Genomic DNA, 20,894 nt, shown 5'->3' with positions numbered 1-20,894 from the left:
GTTTCTTGCAGTGGTGGAGGCAGTGACATGGCAGAGATGCAGTCATCAGATTATAAAGCACATAAGTGGCAATGTTTTCTTTAAGTTTCCAGTTTATTAATATTATATCGACTATTAGAAATCAACAACAATAACAGCTGGCCTCATTGGATGATGCTTCTCTGTTCATATAGGAAGTGATGCACACACAACACACTGACAGTGTTTCAGTATATATTTTATTTCTGTCGTACTGAACATTTAGAAGGAATAATAACAAGTATCTTTAATGTCATTTCGTTCATTTATCACTATTAATAAGGTTTTCATTAGTTGGCATATTGAGATTGACACTTTTCATAAATGAGAGTGTGGTTAATGGACGTTTTCAACACTGAAACAGACCATGAATATGTTTTTGTTCCTGTGAGATTAACCATGTATTTTCTACACTGACTGGTCTCCAGATTAAACTGCATTAAAATCACAGACATTAAAGGCATCAACGCACAGTAACAATATCATTTGCCATCATATTCATCCTATTATGTCAATAATGTACACCTACACTTCTAAAATCTCTCAACGTGTCATCTACTCTTATCTGGTGCTCAGTCTTGGTTGGGCCCGCAGCAGCCTCTCTCACATGGACTCAAATTCATCAATGCGTTGTTTAGTGTTGCCCTGACGAATCTGACGTAAAGTCTTGTATTTGTCACGGCCCGCCTTCACATTCTCGGCGTGGATCAGGTCATTGGGGGTCTTTTTGCTCTCGTCTACAGCTCCGGCCAGCTCGGTGCTCAGGAACTGAAAGAGAGCACAAACACACAGTGAATTAAATCTACTTCCCTGAGAGTCTTTCGGAGACTATTCAGGAGCCTCGCCCCCCTCGCCTCACCCCTGTCCTCCCCTCTCTCCCCATCTGAAGACACTCTATTGTCCGTAGATATTAAGTCCATTTTTGTGGTGAGTCCTCTATGCAACATCATATCTTGTTTTGGTTGAGAGATAGACAGCAATTTCATTTCAGTTGGAATGGGCCTGGATTGTCTGGATTAGATTTGCGACCTAAATGAAGCCCCAAGAAATTATATTGTACCTGCATCAATGTTTGATTATGTGGAGTGCACTTAGTTCCTCATAAAGCACACATTTTGGTGCCATTATTCTGCCATCTTTAAAGCGGAGTCATAGCCTCTATATGACTGTGACTATGGACAAAACCACTAATGAGCCAAAACACTTTAAAATTATTTCACCACACAGCAGTAAGCAATAATAATTCCTCTTTCAGACTGGTCAGAAAATCCCACAAACATCCATTAACATGTGGGTTTTGTCTTTTGTGGTGAAGGGAACATTCATTCCTGGGTCAACTGACTATGCAGTCGATGTGTGATTTAATCAGCTCCCGCTAAAATAGAATCATGACATCTGGCACATGCTATGATGCATGTTGAAGTTAAGGATTGCAGCAAGAGAATACTTTGCCATCTGTCCCCATTCAAGCAACACCTGAACATTGTTCAGTCAGCTTTGAGTTTGAAAGACAGACTTGAGTAAAAGATATTTTTAAAAAAGCAACCGTAACATTCTTACAGATGGTGAAATCAATGGCCTATTGTTAGTTGGTTCTCTCACATCTAAAGAAACCTGCATACATGTGCTGACTTTGGTTTAAAAATGAGGTTGGTCAAGGAAGTGGCGGCAACAATGGCTGATCGTGCTATACTTAGACACATGTCACACTTATGAGGCCTTGAATGTTCTAAATCAAACGGTTACTATGAATAGTTATGGAGAATTAAATCAAGGGATTGAAGCAAGATTTTGAGTCTACAGACAGCAGTTCTGTGAGGCTGTCTAGGGACATTCACTATCAGTTACAAAGGTCACAAAAATCCATCCAACACCAAAGACCAAGACCAAGAATGTGAACGTCATAGTGTCATCAGCCAAAAAGTCAAGGGAGTCAAAGTTAGTGCAATAAATTAATTGGGAAAGTTGAACGTCTGAACAAAACTTGGCGCCTATCCAACAAGTAGATACCAAGCCATGCCAAGTGGAATCTTTGAACTGTTGGTGGCCTCAGAGGAAAAGTCAAGGGAATGTCAAAATTTGGTGCCTATCCAACAAGTAGATATCAAGCAATTTAAAAAAAATGTGGGAACCTGTTGGTGGCACTGGATGTAATCATGTAAGGTGTATGGTATACTGTGTTGTGAAAATTAACAAAAGGAAATTAGTTAAGGAGTTCTTCCTGAACGGGGGTCAGTGAAGCCTCTTTCTGTGGTGTTTTGACCTTAGGTTGGCGACACACAACAATGGCTGAAGTGTATATGAAGTTTAATGTGTACCCTCAGATGGATGTGGAGGTGATTAGAATATTTTCTGGAGCAAGATCACATGTAATCTTGTTTACTACGCTACAATTGTGATTATTGTTTTTTGGTATTTTAAGGGTGACCCCCTCTCTTCAGTCATCATCGTCATCTGCTGATGACTGACCTTAAAGAACTTCTAGAGAATAAATATTATGTCAAACTTGATGTTTTGACCAGCTCTCATCGGCACTGATTTTCAGTTGCCATGACAGGGGACCATATATATCTGTTCTGCATTTCGTGAGAATACATCCAGTAATTGTCCAGACAAGATGTTGACCTTGTTGTGATGCTAGATGAAAAGTTAGGGGATCAACCAACTCAGTAGCGGTCATCCTCTGGGGACCATGAATGTCAGTACAGAATTCCCATATAGCAGTGACTTTTTAACAGGCAATGAATGTCATAGAGCTATGCCATAGAGCAAATGCAAATGTTTGATCATTTGTATTATGAGAGAGCTCATTTTAATGCACTCTATTTTTGTTGGGTTTTAGTAAATGCAGACAGAGGCAATTATGCTCTGGTCTCAGAATTTGGCTAGGATGGTTCCTTATTTACAAAGTGCGTAACCACTGAGTAAGAAAATCGAAGACCTTTTTTTGATTCGCTTGTCTGCACTCTCCAAAGCTCCGGGACAGTCCAAAGACTGCTAATGTCTTGCTATACATGTCCTCTGACCTGAGGGCGAACAAGAGAACAACGAATCCACAAAATCGGAAATTTGATTGTTTTCATTAACCTTACCTTGAGGTTTTTCTGCAGTCTCTGGTTCTTCTGAGCCTCTGTTACTCTCTCCTCCTCGCTGCGATCCCGGACCATGCCCGGAATAGTCAGCTCAGCGCTTGCCTCTGCGCTGCTCTCATCTGTCTCGTCGTGATCGTGCATATGAGGGTGGACTGACTCCTGGATATGGACACCCATGAGTTTAGTCTTCAGTTCCTCTTTGGTTCGCTCCAAATCGGATTCCACCACGACGGCCTGTCGACACAGACGACTTGCAGTGAAGTGCTGTGGTTGGAAATTAAAGTAGCCTACTAGATTTCGTCCAAAATGTGATTTAATGATGACAAAACCCTCCTATTCTGACTAAATGAAGCCACAACACTGAAAAAAATGAAGGTACTTTTTCAGAATAAAAGATAACTGGGTGACCCATGGCAACATCTGGCACTTCTGCTGTTTAGTAATATCTAAAGAGATATTTGACCCAAAATACACAGACAATAGCACTGTTTTTCACTCTCCCTGAAGATATTGTCTAATCATATCCCTGGTAAAAGGGTAACTAATCCAATTTCACATTAGTGTGTTCAAAGGTCTTGGGAAGTACTGCTACATGTAAGCAAAAGAAATGGTTTTAAAGGCTTTTTTCTCGCTCCAGAAGAGGCTGCATGAGATCTGATAAATTGACTCCAGTGATTTCACTCAGTGGCTAAGGTGCATTGTGGGTAGTGTAGGCACCGCGTCCTGAAAAGCAGGGCACTGATCTATTGCGCCCCTGTTACGCTGTTGGACTCATTATGGAGGTTTAAACTCGACAGTCAGAATCGAAGCAGAGATACCTCCTTTTCTGTTCCACACAGCTTTTTTTTTTTTTTTGCAAAACTGGACGCCCACATTACCCATGATCCAACTTTCCACTGAATGACATCACTGGAGGCAAATTATGAGATTTTACCTGCAGTTTCCGCTGGAGTCTTGAAAGGCTTTAGTTTTTCCACATATGCAGAAGTACTCCTCAAGATCTGTAAACACACTATAATGTGTGAAATTTGAGTTGCCCTTTAAGATACATCACTCACTAATGAAGGCCTGATGTCCTAAACATGTTGTTTTCTATAACTGGAAGGATTTGTCTTTATGTGCAACAGTCTCCCATGGTGGATGGAAAACAGAAATAATCATAGACAGCAACATTACCAAATAATGGGGACACTACTTAAGTTTAGCATTAGAATCAGTACCCCTTACTTTTATGCAACTATTTGCATCTGCTCAAGGGTATTACCAACTATTTCTGCACATACTTACATCAGAATGTCAGTTTTTTTTCGGCCAACTACGGCTTCACAGAGTTGAGGTCTGCTATATGTGACAGTGCAGTGTAACATATAATCACAGCTTGAAAGCTGGGTGATATACTTGTCTGTGGCTGGCATCTCACTTTCTATTTCACCAGAGTCGAATACTTAGTAGTGTCAGACATGGCTCTTTGCTCATGTTTGATTCACCTTTTATCTCTCTCATGCTCTCTCTTTCATTAATTCTCACCCTTTTCTGCCATCTCTGTGCCTCCTCGTCCTTTTTCTTCTTGGCGTCTTCCAGCTGGGAGATCTTAGAGGTAAGCTCCGCCAGCTCAGTGGCCTATACACACACGCACACAAATGGGAAGACAGTTAAGAGTGCTCCTGATCTGAGGTCATTGTGCTCTGTCTGCGGGTGCACAGGCGTGTCAGATAGAGAATGTGTGTCTTTGTATGTCTGTTCCTACGCACCATCTCAGGTCAACTGACTTCCTATTCAATCGGCTAAAAATGTTAATTGTTTGAAATATACCATCAAGCTCAATTTGTGAATCACTTGTGCGTCAATATGTTACCAGTGTTTTTTCTACCTTAAAGGGTTCTTAATCAATATATATAAGTACATTGTAATGAGTCCTTGATGATGGTAATAAAGTATAATTGCTGAATGATGACTTTAGAGTTATACAGTAGATAGGTTTGGAGAAAATACATCTTATATTTAAATATATTCAGCTACATTTACAATTAATCAAACACAGCATGCAGGTGTTTGTTTATGTGTGTGTGTGTGTGTGTGTGTGTGTGTGTGTGTATAAGTACCAGGCTTTCCTGGTTCTTGATCTGGGTCTCAGAATGGTACAGCAGGGCTGCTTTAGCTTCCACTGCAACTCTGCGTTCCTTGTCCAGGCGCTCAGCCTCCTCCTGAGCAATTGTTCTCTCCTTCTCCAGCTCAAGAGCCCTGCGAGTCTGCTCCGCCAGCTCTGAAACACACACGTACATGTGCGCAAAAACATCCACCAGACACACACACGCCCATATGGCATTAGCTACGTAGAGATCCTAAAAGTTAAAATATGTCAGTATACTAAGCCATTCTTTTAATGTTCTGAAACAGGAAGAAACAAAACTCAAGTTGTGGAACATTTGTATTCAGAAAGTTGCCAGACCATCTTGGGCTCTCTTTGTCTGCTCTTCAATCTGTCTCAATCTCTCCATCAGCTCCATGGTCTCACGAGCAATCTTCTCTGTTTCCTTCTCAGCATTTTCTCGCTTCTTTTTCTCACTTTCGAGCAGAGCCCTGACAGGAGAATTGTGCATAAATACACATTTGGAAAAAAAAAGCTATATCTCCTGACAGTTCTTTCTTAAAGCAGAGAGAACACACTATAAACTGTAAAAAAAAAGAAAAGAAAAAAAAAAAGCCTTTTTTCCTTCTTCCTCACCTCTCCATCTGCCTCTTGTTCTTCTCCTCCCTGGCCTGTGCCTTCATCTGCTGCACCTCAATGGTGTCAGGTTTACGTCTGCGCATGTACAGGTCATGATTGCCCATACAAAGGGCCAGGATGCGTTTGTTGATGCGAAGACGAGGCACGTAGAAAACAAAGTCCTTTAACACAAATATCAGCGGTCAGTGGTCACACGCCATTAGCATCTTGGCGCTGTTTAACAGCTAAGGCCGGGTTTAAATAGTCTCATGGGATAGTTTTGTCTGGGAGAATTTCATTGATTTTTCTGAGCTCTTGGATGCTTTCCTTAAATCCGTGCATGCTGTCAGATGCCAAATTCAAGTGTGAGGCTAAATTCATGTTTGTGAATGAGATCAAGTAGCAGCTGCTCTCATCGCACTGCTTGCTGTAACTTATGCGCTGCAAAATTGGTAATTTCACCAGCCATGAGGATGTGGGATTCTCTCACAGCTCCTGTTTCTAGCTACAGTGAATAATAATGAAAAAGATCCTGCAAAGAATATTTCGGGATCTTGCGTGTTGTTGTGAAAATGTTTTCATAAAGATTGCTAATGCTGAGGAGATGAGTACTACTTAATGCTGAGCTCTGCAGAGGGAGTAGTTACTTTATTAATCCCATCCACAAACATCCATGAATGGAATGTTTGTGAGACTAATATAAGCTCACAGTTCAGAATACCACCGAGCCGCCTGACTTTAGGTTTGAAAAAATAGCAAATATCCCATAAATTTAAAAAAAAGTCATGTACTGCATTTAATGTGATAATGTGATCATTTATTATGGTTAATGCATACCGGAGCTTTCTTGTCGATTGGTTTGATGAGGAACTTCTTGTCATTGAAGGAAATATTTCTGATCTCGCTCCAGGGGAAGCCGATCTTTGGGGTCATCCTGTGAAATATTGGCATGGTTAACCATTATGGTCACTGGTGTACTTACGGTTACAGAGTTCATCATAATATTTACAAAAAAGTTAAAACATGGTCATGACACAAAGAAAAGTCAGACCAGAGTCCACAACCGAGCTGTGAGGTTGTGACACCGCAGTGTTTTTCAGCTAAGTGCTAATGTCAGCATGCTAATATGACCTACGTACATCATTCCTCTCCGTCTTATTTTGGTGTGTTATCCTGCCAAATCCAGCTAATTAGCACTATAAACACAAGTACAGCTGTGTCAGAAAATGTACGTTTTACACACCAAAGTCTTGGACATACTAAAAGCTTGACTTCATAGTCAAGTTCAAGTCGCCCTCTGCTAAAACACGTTTTGTTTATGGTTCCTTGATTTGGATGTGTGACCTTCGAAGTGCAGATGGCTGTTCTCACATTCTTATCCTGAAGGGGGAAAGTTTCCCAGAGCTCAAGTTTGATCTGACTTTAAAGCATGTCTGGAGGGGATGTTTAAGGGATCACCAAAGTCACTGCAGGACTGCCTGCCATACAGGAGAACACAACAGTGTACACTAGTGTACATTTTCAAAAGTAACTTACCTGTCCTTTTTGTCATAGATGTTTAGCCCCAGGGCATCCACTCCCAGCCACAGCTCTGATCCTTTTTTGTTCTTGATGTTGAAATAGTTTACCCCGTACATCTCCAGATCCTGGGCTATCTTCAGGTACTCCACCATGGCGTCTTCTCTGTGTTGTGGGACAATTTAATGAACTAGAGAAAAAACCTGTTTGCAAGAAATGCATAGATGACTTTGTGGTAGTTATAGACTGCTGTACCTCAGCATTCCCTTGTGCTCTTGATGCCACACCTGTATTCTTTCCTCCCACTGATTCTTATTCAGCTTGTGCTGCTCCAAAACCCTGGTGTCACGATTAAAGAGGACACAGCGGTTAGAATTCAGATGACTGAAACTTGGATCAAGTTCAACTTTGGTTAAAACTAATATCCACAGGAATCAGCACCTCTGCGGCAGCATCTTCTCTCTGGTGAGGTATCCCGGTACATGATAATCTTTCTTGTAGTCCCCATGTTTGACCTGAACGGCATAGGAGGCCAAGAGCACGGCAGTCTCAGGTGGGCAGTATATGTCATCATTCAGGATGCACTCTTTTACCTGAAACATAGAAAAAAGTTTGTTTTTTTTAAAAAAATGCTTTAAATATGTCATTTGTAGAATATGGCCAAACAAAAATATAGGGGGGCAGCGTATCACCAGAATAACGGAAAACTGCTGCTCTTTGCTAGCTATCCTTGGCTGTTGTGAGCTACTTAGATAACTGCTTATTAGCTCATGACTTAATCAGCCATGGAGCTAGTTTCTCTAGAGCCTCCAAGACCAACTAAGGTCAGTCTGACAACAGAGGATACAGGACAAAGGAGATTTATACTGGCTCTGATCAATACTATGACTTAAGAGACAAAAAGGCTCATTCTAACTTACGTCTCAGGTGAATTTACACAAGTAAAAACACAATAATGAATATTATATTCCATTTATACCCCTGAATCCCCTTAATTCCTATGCACTGGACCTTTAAGGGAACTCACACGAAGAGAAGTGCTAAGTTACGTGTTTTGATGCTTCTGTCACAGCACCTGGATCCATTTTTTGTCTACAAGTAATCCCTCATGAAAAACACAAGAGAGATCCAGGTGAGTCATCATGGAACCCCCACTGGTCTTTAAGAAAGGTTCAGCATTTTGTTTTGATGTGGATTCGTTATTTATCATTACACCTGTAAGGTATCACGCTTGCCTAAGCCAGCAAGTTTTTACATTGTGATATCCACTTAATGTGAATTTAAATGTGTGTTCTTCAAATAAATGGATTGCGATTCTGCTAATGGTGTGCAATTATGCCCTAATTATGGCACATTTCTGGAGTGGAAATTTACAATAGAATTCCCTTTAAAAATGTCACAGGCCTTGTGCATGTACTCATCTCCAACCTGTAGGAAGAAGAGGCGCTGGGTCGCCTCCTGGATCAGTTCATCGGCGACATCCTCAGGGTAAAACTTGGCCCTGAACTTGATCAACAAAGGGTTGTCCCTCTTCACATCTTGAGCTGTCACCTGGGATCGGCACGCCATAGTGAGGGCAAGCCGGAGCAAAGACATTGGTGCTAATTAGCCTCGATGGAGTGAATCATCAGCATTAACAAAACCAAAACCATGATGACATCTTCACGTAAATCTAGCTGTCAGGGGAGTCAAGCTATGTCACCTGTGGGATGGAAAGTTGACACAAAAATTCTCCTCACCCTCTTGTTCAGTTTGAGCCAGGTGGAGAAGCCTTTGCTGTCCTGGTACTGGAGGCCAAAGAACCAGGTTTCCCTCAGCCCGATCGTCTTCACTATCTAAACAAACACATTACATAATCACCGCGTGCTTGTCTTTTAAAAACACACGTTCGATTGGTAATGATCAGTGTACCTGGTCAAAAAGCTGCTTGCCAGTCGTGCTGGGCAGGATGGCAAACTCCAGCTCAGCGTCCATGGTTGTAACTCGGACATTTATCTGCCGGGGGAAAACACTCATGGTGAGATACAGGAGAGAAAGAAAATCGCTGCTGTTCAGTCATCTGTGTCGCTGGAGAAGCTTCAAGGAACATGCAGAGCTGGGTGAAAAAAAAAAGTGTGTACTGTGATCATTTTGTTTGTTCTTTTGAAACAATTTGTTGGTTCTTTGACAGCAAAATGACCAAAAAGAGTGTTCCTTACATTCTTCTGTTCAACCAGGAGCATCCAATCGCAAGAGGTTGGTGGGGACTACAATCAAGAAATGAAGCCCAAAGTAGATTTTAGACTCAACTGAGAACATGGGGTCCACTCATTGATGCATAGTATTAACGACTGGGTCAAAACAGTAACACCCGTTAAGCGTTAATCTTGCACATTAGTTTCGAACCATGAAACACATATTTCCAGTTACTGACGTATACAACAGGAATAAGAAAAGCAGCGCAGAGGAGTAGAAGTAGCTGGCTCCATTCCTCATAGACTTCCGTTATAATAATCACAGCAAAATCATTGTCGACCCCTGCAGCTGTAATCTTTGCTCAACAGACTGCGTCAATGAAAGCGTACAAGAGCAAGAGGAGAAAGTTTGACTTGACTTCGTAGCCTTTACAGAGCAGGTTCACAAACTCTAATCAAACCACTACAGTCACACTAAACATGTGTACTAGATATGAAACACAGAAAATACAGATGCATAAAAAAATAATACTTACAGTTGACATTTGTATTTTTTTAAAAGATTTTTTTATCTGTAGCCGAAACACTCCTTCCGAGAGGTACTTGTCGTAGCCTTTTCTCCGTGGAGTCATATGAGACTTCTTGCAATACCTACAAGGATTATGGTGAGTGAGAATGGGCCATTGTATTGTTCCCAAGTACTTCTTTCTCTTGGTTAATCCAATGGCAGCCTGGGGCCCGCACAGTTCAGAGAGGCAGCCTTCATCCTCTGTGAAGTGTTTTTTTTTAATTTTTTTTTTATTCTTTTTTTTTATTGATTTGGTTTTGACTGTGTGTCACTCATTCTGGACCCAGCCAGGATCTTTGTCTCTCAAATCTATTTTTAAAGGGACCACAACTGGACAGTGTCTCAGAAGCACCTGACGTACCAGTAGCAGTGGAAGCACCAACTCTACAACCACTTTCTGCTAATCTAATAATCCTACCAATTCATTTTTTGAAGCATATGTTGTTATGGCATATGGTGTGGTGTTTAGGTTGAGGGCTTGTATGCTAACAACACATATAGTGTTTGTGTTGTCTATAGGGTCATAGCCAGGAACACAAATCCTTGTGAGAGGAGTCATTGGTAAGTTTTTTTTTTTAAACTTCTATTTGACTGTATGTCATAAACATTGCAATATTTACTGCACCACATGTATTTACTTTGAAGATTAAAGGGGCTCTGTGTAACAGTTTGTAGCAAATGAATCACTTCCTTGGCCATATCTGAGCAGCCTCTAATGTAATGTGAAAAATTAGACCTTCCCCATCTCTCTCGGTTGCCCCATGTGGACCATTTCTTTAAGCTGTTTAACGCTACTCAAATGCTGAAAGGATGTGACGTTTAGCACGTCCTCTAGGGCCTCGTCTCAGGGCCCCTTTCCACTCCTCAACCAACAGCAGCTCATGTTAGTTTAGAAATGGAGTCCACTCTGATATTTCACATATAAAATGTAAAATTTGCATATTTTGGGCAGTTGATTTTAGAATCAATAACCTAAAAGTGGAGGCTATTTTTGAGTGTTACATGTCAGACAATTTCTTTCCCCACAGCCACAGCCCTGACAGGTCAATCATAGGTCTAGAGACAACTATTCCTTGATATGACAATAATATTTTTGTTGTACTTGACCTGCTCCTTCCACCGCGAAGAAATCAAAAGTGAGTCTGAGGTTAGGTGGAGAGAAGTTGTGTAAATGCCGATTTAAAGGTGCACCACATAGGAAATACATTTTAATCAGAAGAGAAAATGTGTTTGTTACACCTAAACAAAAACTAAATAAACAAACTCTTTTAGTTTTCACGAGTGAATAAACTGAATAAACAAACCAACCACACAACACAATTTTATATTTGGCGGGCCCTGCCACCTTTCTAGCTTCAAAGTGTTCTTGGGACCTTATTTTCCACCGAGAACAGCTTGTTTGATCAGGTATTGGAAACATAAATGTTTCTGATGTGTCTGTTTCATAACCTCATCACTATTGTAAATATTTTTTAAAATCCTTTATCTGTAATGTAAACGTATAAAGTAGATGAATGAAAAGCTGGTCAAAGTAAATGTTTACACTTTCTACTTGAGTTTAATAACACGCTGTGTGTGCGCGCGCGCGGAGTGCTCGAGCTGCTACACGTAGCAACGGTTTCACATCGCGGCCGCGTGCTCGCGTGCGCGCTCACCCCGGCTATTGTGTTTTTATCAACAAGGAGACCACCGTGGCCCTGCGAGTGACTGCGCTGCTCAACTGAACGACGAGAGACTGCTAAACCATGGCGGACGAGCAAGAAATAATGTGCAAGTTGGAAAACATCCTGGAAATACGGTAGGACCTGGAAATTAATCGCTGTCAGCTGTTTGACGCGTGCGGAGAAACGTTATCTTAGCTAACGTTAGCCGGCCAGGAACAACCCCCCTTTGGCTCCGCTTTTGTCACAGGGCTAGCTAATATTAGCCGGTCCGCTGCGGACCCTGCCGTTAATAGTGCTGTTCTACTTTAAGCTAGTTGCCGACGGGCTCGGTATGCAGCCACCACGGGTTAAACAATACAGATACAAACGAGCTGTGCTCAAAGTGCAGGTTCGGATCTGACACGCAGCAACATTCCAGATGTGTGCCAGCAAAATGCCAGATGTGCACTGCTAATTATTCCCGTGGGTAAGCTAGCTACTTAGCTGGCAAGCTTGTCGGTCTGGCAACAGCTCACTGAACGCAGCGGCGCTAGTAGGAGGGTGTTTGTGTTTGCCCCGATGTGTCTTTGGCAGTCACACGTATTAAGTGTGTAAGAGATGTACAGATTACATTTACCCGTGTACTTAAACACGTGAACCCACAGCTGAGGGAATGGTCATCCTCCTTAAAATCACTGTAAGAGAGCGTTTATTAAGTTGTTCAGCGTGTTAAAGAAAAATCACAACAAAGCATGGAGACTGGACAAGAGTATTTTAATTTTAGATGTTGTTGTTTTTATTAGAGGAATATCTGTCTTTTTTAGTTTCTGTGAGGGATTATACCTGACAGCTGCTTGTGTCCTTTGTCTCTGTGGTCTGTGCCACTGGCTACAGGAACAAGACGGTCCAGATGCAGAAGATCAAGTCTCGTCTGAAGGTTGAGTTTGAGGCTTTGGAGTCTGAGGAGAAGCATCTGAAAGAGTACAAACAAGAGATGGACCTGCTCCTGCAAGAGAAAATGGCCCATGTGGAAGAGCTGCGGCTCATCCACGCTGACATCAATGTGGTGAGTTACTAGCTCCATTTTAAGAGGAAGTGTTACTGAAATCTCAGTTTGGCTTTCAGGCCAGTACAATCCAGAAACAGTGCTGAGGGAAGCAACAGCACATAACGGCAATGCTGTGCCGTTATTATTTTCAGTGTAAAAGATAAAAATTACATGTTAGAACCACAAGGGTTGCAGTGATACACCGTTTTTTTCAAGATGTATTGTCGTATGAAAGTTGTCAATTCTCACAGCATGTACATTTGTTTATCTGTGGTATTGAATTATGCAGTGTTAGTGTTGTTATAATATAAAAGTAGTTCATGTTTACATCAAGTTTTATATCTGTCAGAACATTATATTTTTGAAATTATAATAAAGCATTTGTTAGATGCCTTGCCAAAAAAACTCCACATAAACCCTCCTGTTTTCATTCCATTAAATGTGCTATTTGTATGAAAGGTTGATTTTTGTGTCTCATTCCTGACTCGTCAAAAATGGATGCTTTGGGATTGTAGGACAGGTCAGCCCGCCATCCCAGAGTGTCATTATTTGATGAGATGGGACTCAAAAATCTACTTTTCTTATGAATAGCACCTTTAAGGATCATTGTTACTGATAATAACAATTATAATAATTGTGTATTAGCAAAAAAAATCTATAATGTATATGTAGATTACATACAGAGCATGTTGCATATTTATTATGTTCCGAAAAATACCCGCCCCTGTCCCCCTCAGATGGAGAGCACCATCAAGCAGTCGGAGAATGACCTGAATAAACTGCTAGAAACGACTCGCCGCCTGCATGATGAGTACAAACCTCTGAAGGAGCACGTCGATGCCCTCAGGATGACTTTAGGCCTACACAGACTCCCTAACCTGAACGAAGAGGAGGAGAAGCTGTCCCTGGAGTCAGTATACACACATCAACAGACACAAGCACACAAAACTGCCCCAAGGCACACTGAAATTCTTTTGAAGAGATGTTCCTTGTTAAGTTTACAGTGTGTTTACAACAGTCGTTTATGTTATCTTAAGATCTCATAAAGTTACACATAAGATAATATGATAATATTAACATAGTAAACATAATAACATAGTGGTTTTGACAACCAATTCTTATTGAGTGTAGTCTGTACATAACATTTCTGACTAGATGATTATTACTTAAGATAGACAGTTGAAGACAACAAGCTACTTTCCTTCATTGCCATCATGCCTTTATCATATAAACAATCATATAATACAGTCTTATAATTCAAAAGCACATTGAACAGTGAATATGAAATACTGTCTTTATGGCAGAGTGGAAGATATACATGGTCACTCTCTAGGTGCATTTGTGTACAGTTTTCACAGAGTGAGTGCAGCAACAGTTGACATTTCTGTTTGGGTCCATATAGTGATGCAGGGGTAGAGAAGGTGTTGGTGAGTAGATTAGTACATTTTGTTTATGTTCATATTAATTTAGCTCAAGCAAAGTCCAAGCATAGAGTTTTAGTACATGTAATCAGTGACTTTGAGAGAAGAAACACATTCACAAAATGTTCGAATTACCATCAAATCAAAGAAACCTATTCCTGTGCAGTCCTTTAAAGGGGCACTATGTAGTTTTAGAGAGGAAATTGAAACTCAGACTTAATATATAATATTAATATGATATAATATGTTAATATGTAAATATTAATATTTACAATAATAATGAGGTAAAAATACTAGTGCAGAAATATTTAGTTGCTTAAACAAGCTGTTCTCAGAGGACAGTCAGATTCCCACTGTTTGAACCTTGAAGGGTGGCAGGGTCCCACAAATATAAACAAAGTCAGACAGTTTGAAATTGTGTTGTCCTTTCAGGTCAATTTGTTTATACAATTTCTTTTTTATTTAGCATTTTAGTCATAAGATAATCAGCCACTGATCCCCAACCTACAGTGTACCTTTAAAGGATACGTTGCATTGTCCACAAAATATGTATGGAGCCTCACAGCAAAACGACGTCCTCAACAACTTTAGTAGATGTGGACGTGAAGAAAACAACTGAAAATACACTTAATTTGGCTCCATACAGCTGGTCTGGCATGTCCAGATTTGAGCAGAATATTTACACCCGTTTATAAGCTGAAATCTTCCCTGAAGCTTTGTGACGTTTTAAAGCAAGTCCTCAAGTACTTAAATTGTTCAGGATAATGCTGCAGTGCTGTTTTGCTGTGACGCACAAGGAATGCAATGTGGAGTAAGAAACAGGGCTGTCAAAATTGCTCCAAAATGACGTCCGAATATTCCCTCTAAAAAAGACACATAGTTCATAGGTGTTATACATTTCTTCGATGCTATTGGTGATTGTTCCAGGGCTCGGAGTGCGGTACCTCGATTCCACTTATTGACAACTCTCTGAAGCCTGTGCCATCAACAATACTGATCAGTCTCATGTCCTTGTGTGTGAACGAAGCAAGTTTCTTTGTGCACGCCTCTTGTCATGCTGCAGACAAAGAGCTTGTGATGAATATTCATTTTCACAATCAAATCTCCGTTCGAATACATATTCGAATTTGGAATATTCGTTGACAGCCCTACTAAGAAACTTTACCTGACTGAAGATTAAGTCATTTCCCCAGTCTGTTAAGAAGGACACTTGGTTTAATTTATCAATTGCTGAATTACAGCTTAGTGGCAGAAGCATCAGGCTTTTTTTTCACAAGGGTTGCACACAAGTAACCATAAAATGTTCAGACACAACCACAGAACAGAATGTAATCTGCTTGCTAGATAAATATCTCAGTAACATCCATGAGTCAGTAGCAAAACCACACTCTCTTGTTGTGGATACAAAGTTTCCATCAGTTGTAGTTGAGGACATGAGCAAATTTGTTATGTTTGAAGCGTGAACTATATAAATAGAGAGGTTGGGAGATTTCTTATGTCAGATTTCCCCGGAAGCAAGGTAGCATTGTGCAACAACACGAGGACACAAACAAAATAGCTTTACTGACAGTTGAGATTATGGCATTGAGGAATGTCATGGGGTGGTTTAAATCAAAGTCTGTGAAGGTAGTGGTTGAAATGACAGACGGTTGTAGGTCACGAGGGTTTTAAGTTTTGGATCATATGTTCACATCAGTCTTCTCAAATGTCAAGGGCGAATGGCAGCTCTTGACTCTTTTGTCACCAGGGTGTCATATGTTATGATGGGTAGTGTGAGCTTATTCTCAAGAGAATGTGAGGAGGAGCAAAGCTAAATTTGAGGCAGTGTGGTTATGAAGCAGTTAATATCATTTCATTGGTCTGAATTACCTGATTGATTTGTCTGATTTTACAATATTTAGTCATTGATCTTTATGTAATGATAACCAAGCTTTCATAGCCCCAGTGTAAACAACTGAACATGACATCTGTTGATCATCTTATCTTTGATATTGTGGGAAAACATGTGACTGAGGTGCCTGAAATGTAGTTATTAAGTACTAATAGTTAAAATGCTGCATTGAGTCTTAATAAAATACCAATGTTCCTTTTTCTCTTTCATCATTTACTGAAAATATGTTTCTCAAGAGCTAATTTTAAATTCTTTAACATGTCATGGTGGTCATGTGGAGTGCATTTGAATAATTTAAGACTTAAAAAGTATCTGATAGATGTACTCTTGATTCACAAGTCTGTATGTCTATTCAGACATTCAGATCAGACTCAATTTTCCTTTCGATTTGTCCAGATTCTTTTGTCTACAGAGACTGGCAAAAATGCCAACAAGCAATAATTTGGTTATCAAGCCTCAACATGTCCCTGTTATCCAAAAAATTGCAGGCACATGATGGGGGGGCAGACAGCTGGACTCTCAGCACAAACTGCAGTCTGATATCCATCAACAGTGGGTGACATTAAATTGGACAGTTTACTGCAGAGCTAATCTAACATGGTGGTGCTAGAATATGGAAGTTGGGTTGATCTCGGTGTAGGAGAAGGAGGCGATCAGGTCTTGTTTGCTTTTTGCTTTTATCAGACATTTTGCTGGGTAGGAAAACCTGCAAAACTTCATGGTTTTAGCTAAGGTACAGCGTGCTACTGGCCTGGATCCTGTGTGATAAATGATAAGTGGTCAGGGGTGTTAAAAAGTTTGCTTTGATGTGTGCATAATTATGGCAGATTTTTAGCAGTTTTGTAGCTTGCTCACTCAGTCCACAAAAATTTCTCCACCCTTTGGCAACAGTTATTTGCCCTAAGAGGCTGAGATTTGGCAAGGACTTTAAGGGAAAGGGGCGTGGAATTAGGAGTGGCCTTTTGCCCAAAACACACATTATGTCCAAATGGATTCACCAAACCAGTCTAGTGTTGTGCATGCAAGCACCTACATGGTCACACTTGTTGCAAATTAGTTTTGTTTATGATCAGGGGTGTTTTTGTGTGTCCAAGGTTTATGTTTTGAAGTAGGTTGGGATAGTTGTAGAAAAAATACTTCTTATATTGTAGTTTTTTCCTCCATCAAATATAGACCCAATTCGACAGTACTGAATCTGCCAGTTGTTAATCTGGTCCGTCACTCGTGGGTACAGCTGCCAAGATGCGTCTCTCCTGCTCACTTTTGGGAAATGTTCCACAAGTCGAGAGACGATAGGGAATTTCTGATTTGAATTGTAATTTTTCATTTTCACTGTGAGGATATTATCTCTACTGCAAATTGAAATTTAGCTCACAAATAAAGAGCTTTATTTGTAAGGCAGTGTGCCGCTGCTGCTCTACACGCTGACAGCATTGTTGGCAGGCCGGGTTCTCAGTTCGGCTGCACACTGAGTGGAAGCTCAGATGATGAGTTCATTTCTTACCAGATGGTAGTCGTCTCTCTTTTCTTTCTCAGTGGCGTGCTCCTTGAGTTTATGAGATACTTAGAAAAAGTTGAGTCTTATCTCTGTCGGTCTTCAGTGGTTATTCTTAGAAAACAGAAAACAGAACTCATCACAGAGAGAAAATTATGATAATGTCCGGGGAGATGTTAAAACTATCACCTCGACATCTTACTGCCCGCAAAGTAATCATAAGGAAATTTTACCTAACAGTAATTGTGAACACTGTAATTGTTTTACAAGGTGTAATCCAGCAGGCTTGTCGAAAATTAAATCAAACCTCACAGGCTTGTGGGGAGTTCGCACATTTTACTCTGAGTGATATACCAGCATAAGAATGAGCACTCTACACCTCAGTAATAGCAAAAAATGTGTCTAAAATATCATATGAAAGCAGGAATGAGACAGAATCCATGTCATATAAATGTGTATTATTTGTAATATTGGTGTGTTTGAGGCTTTGGTGGATCATGGCTACAGGAAATACAACCCATTAAATTTGTTCTAAGAATGCTCAACTCTATCACAAACCTATTTTGAGAGAAACCAGAGAGCGTAAAGAAATTGGATATCACTTTTTTCACATTTGAAAATGGGCCAGTCAGGCATAAAGTCCAAGGCCAAATTTCTTTCCCAGCCCTCCCCTGCCCACACACATTCACATGCATGCAGACAAACACTCTCACAATCACTATACTTTTTTTTTTTTTACCTAAAAAAGAGAATGTGTGCGACTGACTACAATGTTCTATTCTAATTTATGTCTCCTTTGTATTTGTTTTTGCCACTCCACATTTTGAGAGACATGTTGATGGGATAATCTCGACTGTGACATGATTCATAACCTCTAAATGAGTTTCACCGCTAGCCTGGTTCCTCTCTTTCTTCATTTTCAACAGTTACTTTGAGAAGCAGAAGGCTGAGTGGCAGAAAGAGCCACATGAGCCTGCCATTCCAGAATCTCTTGCTGCCGCTGCAGCGGCAGCTCAGCAGCTTCAGGTGTCCAGGAAGCAAGATGCACGCCAGACAGCCACCTTTAGACAGCAACCACCACCGATGAAGGTATTGGTCTTACTGATGGGATGTGACGTGACTAAATATTGTATTTTTCTAGTTTCATGGTGGATGGGCTGACCTAACAGAAGAGCCACTGTTTTCAATTAAGGACAAAGTTACAGTGAATCAAGCTGCACATTGTTGCTTATTTGTTATTAATGAAAAAGCACTTTGAATATCCACTATATTAATTGGCTCCTCATCAGACCATATTTGGAGAAAATGGTAAGCAAACAATCCCAAACACCACCATTAAGATGCTTGAATAAATAAAAGATAATGCTTAGTCAAACACGCCCAGATACAACCTGACTGATCTCCTTATTTACCTTTATAGCACAGCAAGAAGGACATAATACGACATAATTCCCCTCCCCCTCTCCCCAGGCCTGCTTGTCCTGCCACCAGCAGATTCATCGTAATGCTCCCATCTGCCCGCTGTGCAAGGCCAAGAGCCGCTCCCGCAACCCAAAGAAGCCCAAGAGGAAGCCAGATGAGTAGATCCTACCCTGCCTGCAGCTGAAGTACCATTTAAAAGGGACCTAGTCCGATACAGTGATCTCAGATCAGCCATTTACATTAAGGAATATATGGCTGAAGTAACAGATTTGTGCTACTGGACAATTTCCACAAACAGTCCCCACTTTAACAAATTGTCTTAGTACCTTTTTCATAAACTGTCAGTGATTGATAGAGAATCTGGATATGTCATCCTGTTGTTTGTTTTAATCAGTGCTTTGGATGTGTTATATGTAAATGTATGACTCCTATAGTAGGTTTACTAGCCCCTAACCATGTAGCTGAATTAATGCAACAAAAGAAACATTGGTCTAAATACTTTTGCCCATGTTGCTATGGTTTGTTGCCTTAGATATTGTACTGTACTTTCTACATTAATTTGCAATGCATGCTTGCTTCCATGGATATCTGTTGTGTATTTTTTGCCAATATAAGATAGGTTTAATTGCAAAGTTAAATTAAACATGTTATTTTAATGTTTACAGTGTTCAAGTGACCACAAAGGAGGGAAAAAATGCCAGACTCATTTGTGTTGTGTGTTTAATTTTAATACAGTGATGAGAAAATAAATTGCTGTTTTGTACAAACCTTGTTAGCATGTTGTTTTTTTACACTTAAAACAAAGGCTAGGCATTTGTTGTGTTTTTAGCTGTGTGAACATCAACACAGCTGCAGCTGAGCAGGCTGAACAAGGACACCGCCAGCAGCATATGGATCAATGTTTGCTGGGCAAATGGGTGGGTGTAGTCTGTGTCAAAATAAAGAGAGTAAAGAGAGTAGTTATATGTTTGACTCCACCACAACATTGTCCCTTTCACTGAATTAATACTGTGCCCGTCATGTCTGCAGCTATCTGTCTGAAAAAGGACAGCAAGGGCTTGCTAAATTAGTTCCTATAGTGTTTTTGTCAGGGTAACCCCTCATTTCATCTGTTGCCAGGGCAACTCCACGTTCCTGAGTCGTTGCTACAGCAACCCCAGGTTGCTGTGACCCGCATGTGTCCACCAAGTAGTTCCTCCCAAATCCAGTGAGGAGCATTGTCAAAGAGCCTACACTCTCCCAACAGAGAGACTAGCTTGAGTCCGGAGGAAATAATCAGTGGTGGAAGCACTCAGATCTATACTACTATACTTGATACTTTGGTAAAAGTATGAATGATGTAATGTTGAAATACTGTTACCAGTAAAAGTTTTTTTTTTTTTTCTAAAGAAAATTAAAACTATATTACTGGTGTCAAACTTCACTTGAATTACCAAAAGTAAAAATAATTATTCTGCAATTATTTTTGCCTTACAGGGTACACTATATAGTAGCTTTCGAGAAGAAACTGAAACTGAAAATTTTCGAGGTAATAAACTCAGAAATATTTATTTTTTCCATAATCTAATCAACAAACTGTTCTCAGAGGAAAATCAGGTCCCGGGAACACTGTTTGAAGCTAAGAAAGGTGGCAGGGTCCGCCACATATAAACAAAGTAAGACCAGGTGAAACTGTGTTCTCCTTTAAGGTCAGTTTGTTAATTCAGTGTATTCAGCAATGAAAACAAAGACAGTTTGTATATTTTTAGTTTCTTGAGACATTAAAAAAAGTAAATAATCAGTCAAAGAAAATGTCTTGTAAAAATGTCTTCCCAAAAACTATGCAGTGCACCTTTAATAATCTCAACCTGCAAAGTAACCAGTAATTAAACCTGTCAAATGATTACAATGGGAGTAA

At 40.3% G+C, this 20,894-nt stretch overlaps 2 protein-coding genes across 5 annotated transcripts; one reads left to right on the top strand and one right to left on the bottom strand.

Moving 5' to 3' along the window:
• Nucleotides 1-209: 209 nt before the first annotated feature.
• On the bottom strand, nt 210-11,306 carry LOC119007810 (moesin-like). Of its 3 annotated transcripts, none has more exons than XM_037077721.1 (15): nt 10,046-11,306; nt 9,534-9,581; nt 9,247-9,330; nt 9,075-9,170; nt 8,764-8,886; nt 7,777-7,928; nt 7,591-7,674; nt 7,354-7,500; nt 6,655-6,751; nt 5,836-5,999; nt 5,560-5,690; nt 5,213-5,373; nt 4,638-4,730; nt 3,111-3,374; nt 210-786 (listed from the first exon to the last, which is right to left on the bottom strand). In XM_037077721.1, exons 1-15 carry the CDS (start codon nt 10,139-10,141, stop codon nt 622-624), a joined length of 1,905 nt encoding a protein of 634 aa, XP_036933616.1. In that variant the 5' UTR covers nt 10,142-11,306; the 3' UTR covers nt 210-621. The 3 variants fall into 3 exon arrangements, with proteins under 3 accessions (XP_036933616.1, XP_036933617.1, XP_036933619.1); XM_037077722.1 differs by having other exon boundaries at nt 3,111-3,344; XM_037077724.1 differs by having other exon boundaries at nt 9,534-11,306.
• A 392-nt stretch (nt 11,307-11,698) lies between these two features.
• On the top strand, nt 11,699-19,768 carry zc4h2 (zinc finger, C4H2 domain containing). Of its 2 annotated transcripts, XM_037077726.1 has the most exons (5): nt 11,712-11,875; nt 12,615-12,786; nt 13,506-13,678; nt 18,502-18,664; nt 19,046-19,768. In XM_037077726.1, the coding sequence occupies exons 1-5, from the start codon at nt 11,823-11,825 to the stop codon at nt 19,157-19,159; spliced, it is 675 nt and encodes a 224-aa protein (XP_036933621.1). In that variant the 5' UTR covers nt 11,712-11,822; the 3' UTR covers nt 19,160-19,768. The 2 variants fall into 2 exon arrangements, with proteins under 2 accessions (XP_036933622.1, XP_036933621.1); XM_037077727.1 differs by lacking the exon at nt 18,502-18,664 and having other exon boundaries at nt 11,699-11,875.
• Nucleotides 19,769-20,894: the final 1,126 nt, after the last annotated feature.

This window comes from Acanthopagrus latus, chromosome 18 (genome assembly GCF_904848185.1).
Source record: "Acanthopagrus latus isolate v.2019 chromosome 18, fAcaLat1.1, whole genome shotgun sequence".
NCBI classification, from domain to species: domain Eukaryota; kingdom Metazoa; phylum Chordata; class Actinopteri; order Spariformes; family Sparidae; genus Acanthopagrus; species Acanthopagrus latus.
Note: the sequence above shows the minus strand (reverse complement) of the source record. Positions and strands in the feature narration are given on the sequence as shown.